The sequence below is a fragment of the Chaetodon auriga genome, chromosome 15, assembly GCF_051107435.1.
Source record: "Chaetodon auriga isolate fChaAug3 chromosome 15, fChaAug3.hap1, whole genome shotgun sequence".
In the NCBI taxonomy this organism is placed as follows: Eukaryota; Metazoa; Chordata; class Actinopteri; order Chaetodontiformes; family Chaetodontidae; genus Chaetodon; species Chaetodon auriga.
The window spans coordinates 17991821-18003235 of NC_135088.1; the positions used below are offsets into that span (position 1 = coordinate 17991821).

Below are 11415 nucleotides of genomic sequence, written 5' to 3' on the forward strand. Positions count from 1 at the left end.
AGCCACCACTGCTCTGCACTGCACGTACAGTCTAACACTAACTATGGAATATGAAAACAAACTAAAACTGCACTCTGAAGAAACTGAATATACCCCAAACCTGGCTCCAGCTTCATCATCATCATCTCCACCTTCATCTGTGCTGCTCTCTCTCTCCCTCTCTCTCTCTCTTTCTCTGTCTCTTCCTCACTGTCGATATAAAGTCAGTTGGATTATCGTTTTCTCTCTTGTGTGCTCAGCAACAGCCTCGGTCCTCACCCACAGTCAGACACACACGCACACACACACCCACACACACACACACACACACACTCACCTCCCTGTATGCGTCTGAACTCATGAAACATTCTGCATGAGGCGGCTGGTACTCTGGATTCTTATGATCCTTCATTTTGAGGTAAGCACACGCGGGCTGGACTGTCTGGCGCGCTGGTCAGCACCATAGATCTTATGGACCCTGAGGGACTCTAAGTGCTAATAAAACGGGATCACTATGGCTATGACTGGGTTGCAGTAGCAGCAACAGCAGCACTGTTGGCACTTAATGCAAGCTATATTACAATTTCCTTTTGTCTAGTGATGTATAATCTGTCTGGCATTCTGTGTTACAGTCTGTGGAAGGTATAGAGTAGACAAACTGCATATTAGATGCTTTGCTGTGCATGTCTTGTTTGGTATATGTTGATAGATGTTGGGCAGTTTGCACATTCAGATGTTCTTTTTAACTTGGGCTGGAATATGCTACAAAAATGTCAGGGTGTTAAACAAAAAAAAAAGCATCATGTTCTTTAATTAATTCATGAACTGCTGTACAAGTGCATTAACGCTCACACTGACAATCACACATGCATCGTTGTGTTTGTCTCACTTTTCTTAATGGTTATTTCACAGATGCATGAAATATACGTTTGTAAGAATCAGGCATTTAAAGTAATCTATAATATAGCTATGACGTTTATATACAGTGTTAACTTCAGGCTGCACTTTAGTAATTGGACAGATTCTGCGTCTGTAAAACTGTTTGGGGCACAAGTGTATTTTTTCTGTCACCGTGCGACTGTTTATTGCTCTAATTTTGGATGAATACCAACAGATCTGCTGACTAAAGAGCTGCAGTCACCAAACTTTAGAAGATGGGAGCTTGTTTTTCTTTTTTCCAGCTTTTTTTTTTTTTATTCTGGCTTTCAGTCCAGTGATGCAGAGTGAATTGCAAGTGGCATGCCTACTGGTCCAAATGATAAAATCCTTCCCTCATAAATCATTTCCGAAATTTCCGGGACAGAGGGAATGTCTGACGCATCCGACAGTTTCTTAACTCCATTGCTTTAACAAGGTAAAGATGCATCAGAGAGCCTTGGCTACAGTTACAGTTCATGCGAATGATTTCTCGGTTTGAGCCAACAATGACCAGCATCATCACACTGAACCAGGTTTCACTGCAAGACATCTCTCATCTAAGCTTCCTGTTTCTTTAACGTTTACAGAGACACAAAGATCTCTAAAGTTCTGAGCAAATGCCACGCCTGATAGCTTCACCCTGCTACTGACTGTTGCCCTTCATCGAGGATTATTCTCACGACTGACAGCTTTTGTGTTTTTGAGAAAGTAAACATGTTGTTGGCTGAATTGCACATGAAAATCTGTGTGTCCGGTTGTATCTAGTGTCCCCTCCTTCAGATTGTGAGGTGGATGGGCTCCCCAGTGGTTACGGATCCAGGGACACCATCCTCAGGCCTGAGGCGAAGAAGGACTGGAAAAGACGAAGGCGTGGGCAACTGAGGCAGATTAGCAGGTAAGATAAAATATTGGAACATGCATCATTTATAATTTATAGCCACTCATGTGATCACATCTGTTCGAAGTATCAGGCAGGTCACATGATGGCTGTTTATCGGGGATCAGGCATTCTCTGTATGTCAGCAGTGTGGTGAGGTCTGAGTCCACTTAATGCCTCATGTGCAGCTAATAGACAGGCTGCTGCGGGCGTTTATACAGCTGGGACTGCTGTCAGGCGCCGTGGTCAATGTGAAACCCTTGTGTTTGTGTGGTTGCTGATGTTTCAGCTGCAGCAGCTGGGATTCAGGCCACACCAGAGCTGAGGCTGGCAAAGAGAAACAGGAGCCTGCGTTCGGACTGACTGGAGGTGCAGCCATGCGCTGCTCCACCCTGCTCTGCATCCTCACGGGGGTGCTTCTCTACTTGGTGCTGGGAGCTGTGGTGTTCCGCGCCTTGGAGGCTCCACTGGAGGAGGGCAAGCACATGCAGCTGCAAGACACACGCCGGGGCTTCTTGTTGAACTTCACTTGCGTCAGCCCAGACAACCTACAGGATCTTATTGAGGTACAACAGAGATGCTCATTATCTAGCTTTAAGTTTGGAATATTTCTGCAGTGTAGTCTCAGGACAGTTGAGCTACTCTTCCCCTCTGTTCTTAGAGTTTCCATTGGGGAGGGCATCATGGTGGGTAGAGGAGCTCAACTGACTCTTCCTCTTGTATTGACTATATTAATGATACACCACAACCACCAATTTTGTGTTACCTAAAGCTTTTTGGCTTGTGATCCCTTCAAATGAAGTGATGTCTGTTTGAAATGTCACAGACTATGGCCTGAGTTGTGAGCAGTTGTGGCAGACAGTGATTTTTGGTCTCAGATCATGTCATTTGAAGGATTATTACAGGTCCGACCAGATAAACTAATTCCGTATTTCATTAAAAAGTTGATTTGTTTGTTGACAGCTGTTTGATTTATAGATGCTTTGCAGGCTAAAAGTGGCTGTTAAGACGTTTTTGTGTGCTCAAAAAAGTTGAAATGTCATAAAATCAATATGTGAAAGTTAAACTGAAATGTTGAGACTGAAAGCTGGCATCAAGGAAGAAAAGTGGAGACATCAGGAGAGAGAGACCTCAACATCAAAGATATGTGGCCGGCAATCCAGATCATCACAGGCTACCAACGCAGAAGCACCCCAATCATCTGCGAGGGCAGATGAGCTTTATGCTTAAACACATTTTATGCTCACTTTGATCTACTCAACGAAGAGTCAGCTGTCAAGTCTCCTCCGCCTTCAGAGGACCAACCACTGTCGACCAACGGATGTGAGAAAAACCCTGCTGAGAGTGAATATGTGTGAGTATGAGCTGGGCCTCGTATCACCTGTACTAAAAATATGTGCCAGTCAGCTAGTTGGTGTTATTATTATTGAGATTTTTAACATAGCGCCGTCACAGGAGAGTGTTCCCACCTGCTCCGAGACAGCCACCATCTTCCGTGTACCTAAGAAGTCTGTATTGTTTAGCCTAAACAACCACCGCCCTGTGGTGGACAAACCCTGTGGCACTCACCCTCATTCTGATGACACGCTTTGAGAAACTGGTTCTCAAGCACGTCAAAGACAAGATCCCAGCCAACCTGGACCCTCACTGGTTTGCATTCGGAACCAACAGATCCACAGAGGATGTCATCCGCACCTTAAAAAAAAAAAAAAAAAAAAAAAGCGACACCCACATCAGAAAGCTGATTTCACATCTCCCCCATGAAGCAGACATGGCATTCTGGGCTTGAATACCAAACTGCAACAGGATATTGGACTTCCTCACACACAGATCCCAGCCAGTTCAGATAGGTGGTTACACCTCCTCCACTTTAGTGCTCAACACTGGAGCCCCCCAGGGCTGTGTGCTCAGCCCCCTCCTGTTCAAGTTGTACAACAATGACTGTAATCCCATATATGGAGAAAACTCATCATCATCAAACCCATCGTCAACTAGGTTTCAAGCCACAATGAGAATTCATATCGGGTAGAAATCAACACTCTGCACAGAGAACAACCTGCTGTTCAGTGATAACAAAACCAATGCGCTGATTGATTTCAGAAAAAAGAAAGACACACAGCCCTGTTTACATCAGCGGAGCTGAGGTGGAGCAGGTGAACACTTTTAGGTTCCTGGGAAGCAACATTACAGAGAACCTGTCAGTCATCTCACATCTCCACCCTGGAAAAGAAAGCTCGGAAAAAACTGTATTTCTGAAGAAAACATATGAAATTATTGTTAACATTTACAGAGGAACAATAGAAATCATCCTGGCTGGAAACATCACAGACTGGCTTGCTTTGAGCTTTGTGGCTCAGGACAGGCTCTGCAGCAGGTGATTAGAAGCACCCAGAACATTATTGGTTTCCACCTACTGAGCATCAGTGGCATCGGTGAAGTGAGGAGCCCCAGTGGATAGTAAACGACAACACCCACCCCACGCACAGTCTGTTCCCCCTGCAGCCGTCTGGCAAGCAATACAGGAGTATCCGCTGCCGTATCACTAGACTACAGAGCAGTTTCTGTCCTCAATTCATCCTCCACACTCCGCCATAAAAAAGTGTTTTCTTGTGTAGCATAAAGGGAGTACAACTTGCATTTTGTTGTGCGGCCCTATGTGACAAATAAATGAACACTGAATCTTATCTTATCTTAATATTTTTATGGAATACATTCTTACATAATCTTTAAAGAGAGGTGAAATTTTGTGTTGACTCCATGTTGATTATCTGCTTCCATCCAATATACAGCAGGATCTCAGTAACTGAACCTACAAATTGTGCAAGCAAAAGTGACTGTGCCCCTGTCCAAACTCACAGGTTGTTGTTATTTATTTATAAACAAAGTCCAAAGAGCATCTGAGCCTTAGACACTGACTATCTCTGGTGGCTAAAAATATAGTTTGGCCTGGTGTCTGACAGATAGCTGTCCCTGCTTCACATTTTATAGCCAATGGGAACTCGGTTGACAGTACAACTTATCACATTCAGTGAGTTTTGTGAGTGCTCAGGGTGACCCCTCAGATGTGTAGAGTGTTTGGCACCGGTCGATGAAACTGTCTGTGACCCTGTGGAGCAGTACAGCATGACTGCAGGCCAAAGAACAGGTGTGGTCAGAGCAGCTATGTAAGGATGGGTGAGTCTAGTCTACTGTGTGTGTGTGTGTGTGTGTGTGTGTGTGTGTGTGTGTGTGTGTGTGTGTGTGTTTGTGAGTGCGTGAAAGCTGATCCATATAGGTTAAGCAATGCAAGCCAGGCTGGCAACCATGCTGTGATCCCGAGATGTTTGTCCTCGCTCCAGAATGAAAGTTGTAAATTACTGTTTTAGCCTGCAAAGTGATCTAGAGATGCAGCGGCTGACATTTGCAAAAAGGTTAAAGGGACTGAAGCACATGGCAGAAGTCAACAGTGCATCCTGTTTAAATGAAAAGACCGAGAGGCCAATGAGGACACATGTGTTATGGTTCATATTATTAGCAGCTGTCTAGCTCATTAGCCAGCTATGATGATAGCATGTGCAGCCCTGTTAAGCTGAATGAATCAAAGGAGATGTTAGTTCTGTAATTCAATCATTGTCTACTAATTCATCCAAATTTAAGAATGAAGTTTTAATGCAAAGAGTCTGTGGCTTCATAAAATATGGACTTGTATTTGTTGGTGGGGCTGTATTAAAAAAAAGATTTGGCTTGATTTTACCAATTGTTGGGGACTATTAGGGGAAAAAAATCATCAAGATTGATTTATAAAAGCCCGATCACAGGTGCACTTACTGACAGCTTACATAAGAACTGGAGTCATCGTATTCATGAGTGAACCAGGCAGCTGTTATGCAGCCATTCTTCAGATGTTGTTCTGTTCAACAAGCAGCATTGTGGGTCAGGTTTCCCTCAACCAGAGTCAGCTGATGTTTCAACAGGTCTTCAAGAGATTCAGAGTTCCTTCTTACTACTCTGTGTTTTCAACTCGAGTAATGTCAGATACATAATGCCGCTCCTCTACAGTCAGATATTTTCTGCCGCTGACTATTAATGTGCTTGATCGCACGCATGGTGGTAGTATATGTTGTGGTGGCTGTGACTCAGCTGGGATGCAGGTGTTACTATGTGGTCTGGTGTCATCTGTGCTGGGCCTCCTGCTGGATGTCTGAGAATAACACACAGTAGATACTAACTCATAGTACCCCATCAGCCATAATGTTGGTAACTGGTCAGACACGACAAAGTGGTCTCAAATTGAGCTCGATTCATGTAGTCCGATCCCGGCATGTCTGTTTGCCAAGTATTTTTTATAAGTTTACTGTTTTCTTTTGTATGTAGCTGACTTTTAAGGTACAGTTTCTTTTTAAGGACTTAAAGAATAACACAAGGAGGCCTTCTGTTCTATTTGGATGGCGCCACCACTGTGTTGTGATTGGTCGGACTATTTATCTTTGGAATGAAAAATGTAAACACTCGACTGTGAGAAACTAAGATCGTGTAATTTCATATGAAAAGTGATCAGTTAATAACAAATAATGGATCATTTTTTTCTTTAATTTCTTTGGATACTCATAAAAGTGTGCATTTTTAACCATCTTTTCTTCTTTAAAATGAAATGCGTTTTTGAATTACATGTTTTATGAATGAGAGCATAATAAAAGAAAAATGTTTCATATGACATACATTCATTTTTTTTTTTCAAAAGTAAATAAATCTATTAAATTAAAATGTATTTAAAACTAACTAATGGTCATGTGAAAATAACATATAATAGTGAAGTACAACATATTTCACTACTCAAAATGGCCTCTACCTATTGGCCATGCTTGCACTAATTAGGACCTTCAGTCAATCAATCAATCTTTGTTCCCAAGTGAGCTGATGCAGTTAGCTTCCACCAGACACCGCCATGTCTCTGCCATCAGAAACTTCTCATTTATTAGAAGTAATAATGTCTATATTAGGCTATATTCAATCACAATTTCATCATAGTCAGTTTTAAATTCAGAGTTAACAAATGTCTACAAGTACCACCAGACACAAAACAGATAATTAGATCAGGGAATTAGATTATCTGTGCTGGCAGTGGTTCGATAGACTCAGGACAGCACGGAGCCGTCACAGTTGTACATCACCAGTCACTTTTTTGTTGCTGACTGCCTGCTGCTGATGCAGTGACAAAGCATTTTCTACACTACAGCATTTCCACCATCACTGGTGAGTAATAAGTAGATATTTAATTGGACAATAAAAAGAAAGTCCTGAGTGAGCCTTGTCAGAGATGAATTGTGTATATAATTGAATGAATTGATGGGCCCATTTACTTATTTGTAAGGTTTTGCTAACCCCTCTTTTTATTGTCCAATAAAATATCAATTACTGAATAGTTTCATAAAGTGACCACTAAACTCTTCTCTTCTCCATCGTCCCATCCCAGGAAGTCGTGGAGGCCGTCGGTGCCGGAGTGGATCCCAACAGCAACGTCACCTTTGTCAGCCAATGGGATCTGGCCAGTGCCTTTTTTTTCTCAGGAACAATCATCACAACCATCGGTGGGTGTCCAGTTAAACCATCAAGACCAGCAAAACTGTGACTTGTGACTGGAATCTGTTTAATTTCCGACCTTTAATGTTATGCTTTCATATCACCTCTGACCCCGCATGTTCAGGTTTTGGAAACATCTCCCCCAAGACAGAAGGAGGGCAGCTGTTCTGCATCTTCTACGCACTGGTGGGAATCCCGCTGTTTGGTATCCTGCTCGCTGGAGTGGGAGACCATCTGGGTACTGGGCTGAGGAAAACTGTTGCCAAAATAGAGACCCTCTTCCTGGTCAGACTCTAAACAGAGCTTTCAATATCGTCTTTGCTTACATTGTACACGTACTTCCCTTCATTTGTCTCATTGCACTACGTTGTTTCACCCCTGTGACAGAAATGGCGAGTTAGTCCAACCATTGTGCGAGTGATCTCAGCCGTCCTGTCCATCCTGCTGGGTTGCCTGCTCTTTGTTGCAGTGCCTATCCTGGTCTTCCAGGAGGTGGAGAAGTGGACTCTTCTGGAGTCGGCCTACTTTGTAGTTATCACCCTGACAACAGTGGGATTTGGTGACTATGTTGCAGGTATACAACAGTTAATCAACCACCCATACCCTGACATTGGTGCATCCAGCCTCTCTGAGAGAAAATGATATACAGAGGCACCCTTTCTCAGGGTTGGGCTTTACTGTCAGATGGATGACAACTGCCCGGTACCCTGAAATACGAGGGCCTCCAATGACTACACTACGAACCATATAAATTATATTCCCACTCTAGCATATCTTACATTTATACACTTCTGCACACAGCATCAAACCCTGAAACAGAGTCATTACAATTAGTGTTACAACAGAGAAAACAGTAAAGCACGAATCACAAACGCCACCTCTTCTATATTTGAAATCTCTGTAACCATTAGCAACATCATGCTATTAACAGCCTCTGTTTTCACCTGACATGCATAGATTATTATGATAGTAATTAAAATCTGGATTCAAGAACAGAGAAAAGGAGAGAAAAGGTGCAGCCACATGCTGTCCCAGAAATGTTCAGCTCCTATATTTGAGTTATAAACACCTGAGTTCCAAGTTTTACTGAGGTAAATTACAGGAGAATTATTATTATTATTATATTATTGTTATTATTGCCATGTAAGGTATACTTTAATGTTGCAGCTGGTTGAGAGGTGAAGCACATCTTCATTACTCTATATATTATTGTCTTGTTTGTTCATTGCATCATGTAAGCTGGTCATCTCTTTTGGAAGTGAAATCATGGTCAGTAAGTTGTTGAGTGGAGTGCAGTAGTAGCAGAAAGTAGAAATATTAAGTAGAGTAAAAGTACCTCAAGTACAAATAAGTAAAATTATATTTAGATAAAGTAGAAAATGTAGTCGTAGAAACTGTACTGTGTGAATGGCTTTTATCCATGAAATTCAGTAACCTCCTTAAAACCAATGACACTCCCAGTCAGGAAAAGGGTGTGATTCATGAGGGAGTTCTCGTGTCTGGAGTCCCTAAATCGCTTAATCTACCCTCCTCCCACCTGCAAGAGACTAGGGTTTATTTTGAGGTCACATCACAGTTGAACTTGGGCTAACCAGAGGGGCACATCAGAAGCCAACGAGCATAGAAATGTCTAAGAACACATCCCCAGTAAGTATTCTACGGGTTTTTTCTTTTTTTTAAACGGGGCCTGAACCCTGTACAACACATACTTCAATAAACCTTTACTCAGGTAATCATTTCCCTGTTTGTAGGCAGCTAACGTGAAAACACTGTTTCCATTGCAGTCTAATTTGCAAGTATCTGACTTGTACTTGCTTTTGCATACTTTTATTTTTTCATTGAATTTATTGATCTGTAGATGAGTTTCTGGTATGACTTAATTAGTCATCCGTAAATATGACTGTCAGTTCTAATGCATTAAGTTCACTTAGCACAAACAATTTTCATTTATCTCATGAATTATTGAGGATTTTGTTCTTAAAACAGATGAATTATTCATCAGCTAATCTGCTGTACAGTATCTCCTGTGTTAAATGCTTATTTACTCCACGAAAAAGGATGGGTGGATGAATGTGTTGCCTTTATCCACTGCTACTGTATACTGTGCCTTTGCATTTTTTCAAAGGGAATTCTGGAAACGAGGGGAGTGACCACTGGTATAAGCCTTTGGTCTGGTTCTGGATCTTGCTGGGTCTTGCCTACTTTGCATCTATCCTGACAATGATTGGTAACTGGCTTCGGGTTCTGTCTAAGAAGACCAGAGCTGAGGTACTTCTTTTCCTCTTATGTCTGTTTTGCCATGTCTTGTCTCTCCCACTTCCTTTCCATCATCTCTGGTTTCATCCTTCCCTTAGATGGAGGAACTTCGAGCCCACGCCACTGACTGGACTCAGAACATCCAAAATATGTCGGTGGATTTTCGCATTCCAGGAAAAATCGATGATCCTTTCAAGCGACGTCGGCGAAAGCGCCGCCACGGCCCTCGCAGCCATGGTCACAGTGTGTCAGCTACTGGGGACCCCGAGGGGAAAGAAGAGCAGCATGACAATCAGACAGAGTCTGGGTCTTACTCCTCTTCCTCCTCCTCTAACGGGTCAGAGTCTGGATCAGAAACAGACTCTCAGGCCACTCAGACAGACCAAGTTCCCGAAGAAAAAACTGCAGAGCCTGAAAAGGAGACTCTCCCAGATCCCCACCTGTCTCAGCCTCTGGACTACTTTGGGGAGAACCTTGCGTTTATTGATGAATCTTCAGATGCTCAGAGTGGTAAACTACACTTGGATCCTCTGCTGGACACGACACAACCCAACATTCCACGCTCTCGTCACCCCAAGAGAAGACGCCAAAGGAGACCTGTTCCACCAAGAAGCCCCAAAATCCACCGCTCCAACCATGTCAAGAAGGAGCCCAATGGAAACCCAAAACCAGTTCCAGGTCTACCACTGAAGCCTTAAAATCGAAGCTGATTACAGAAACTGCACTGCTAGCACAAGTATCGACTTGAGAAACATGAGATGTGTTCATAATCTGACAGAGTGTAGCAATTTATCTGTGTATATGTACTGCTCACTTACAGACACTTGAGGTGAAAACACGTTGCAGAAGCCTTAGCCACTTGTGGTTTGCATTTAATCCTCTTAGCATGCGAGAGTGTGTATGCATCAATCAAAGATGAAGTTATTTTTATGCTAATGTTCTCATTACTTTCTTTAAAAGGTTATTTTTTTGGGGGGCATTTCCGCTTTATTTGATAGTGACAGCTGGAGGGAAACAGGACAGGCAGGGGAGAGAGAGAGGATGAGGTTGAGGTAGTTGAGGTAAGGTCTCAGGCTTAACACATGGTACATGCTCTATCAGGTGAGCTACCTGGGCACCTGTTCCAGTCACTTTCTGAGGACTTACTGCTCTCTGCTGGGTCAAGACAGAAATGCACTATGTCTCATTCAACATGAGGGCTCATGCTTTTTACTAATCCAAATAGAGCAACCAAAGCCCATGTGGTCATGCTGTGCCACAGCAGCATGGTGCTGATGTTGAAGGGGGGGGTCTTTGGTCTGAGACAGTTGAATCCTGCCAACAGTTAAACGGGTACTAAACCGGCTCCTGTATATTTTTGGTATGTAACAAAAACTTTTTTTAAACAGTGTACACCCATAATATTTGCATTTTAATGGCTAAATGCATTAACCCTGCTGTACTGCTATATGTAATAAAGATTTTTTAAACGTGCTTCGTGTGGTATTATAAGACGCTGTTGCAGCTTATGAGGCTCTCTGGGAAACATGATAATAGCTGTTGAGCAAACATCATTTTTATCATCAAATGTCAGGTTAGTGCCCTGGTGTACTAAGACCAACACATCCTCAATTTTCTTACATGAAAAGCAGGTCAGCATTTCTAACAAAGCTGGGGTCAAACATAAAAAGGTGCATTAGGGAGAGCTGAATCACAACGGAATCACAATGAGGGTTTTAAATGTGTCTCTAGAGATGAAAAACAAATCAGCCATCCACTAAAAACCAGGATGTGGCTGCAATATGTGATCCAAGCAGCAGGTTTCACTGCACCGAACATGCAGAGCC

General features: G+C 42.8%; 1 protein-coding gene across 1 annotated transcript; it reads left to right on the top strand.

Moving 5' to 3' along the window:
• Nucleotides 1-265: 265 nt before the first annotated feature.
• kcnk4b (potassium channel, subfamily K, member 4b) lies at nucleotides 266-11001 on the top strand. Its single transcript, XM_076750767.1, has 8 exons — nucleotides 266-397; nucleotides 1663-1792; nucleotides 2064-2340; nucleotides 7227-7341; nucleotides 7458-7618; nucleotides 7721-7907; nucleotides 9459-9601; nucleotides 9688-11001. The coding sequence occupies exons 3-8, from the start codon at nucleotides 2152-2154 to the stop codon at nucleotides 10285-10287; spliced, it is 1395 nt and encodes a 464-aa protein (XP_076606882.1). The 5' UTR covers nucleotides 266-397; nucleotides 1663-1792; nucleotides 2064-2151; the 3' UTR covers nucleotides 10288-11001.
• The last annotated feature ends 414 nt before the right edge of the window (nucleotides 11002-11415 follow it).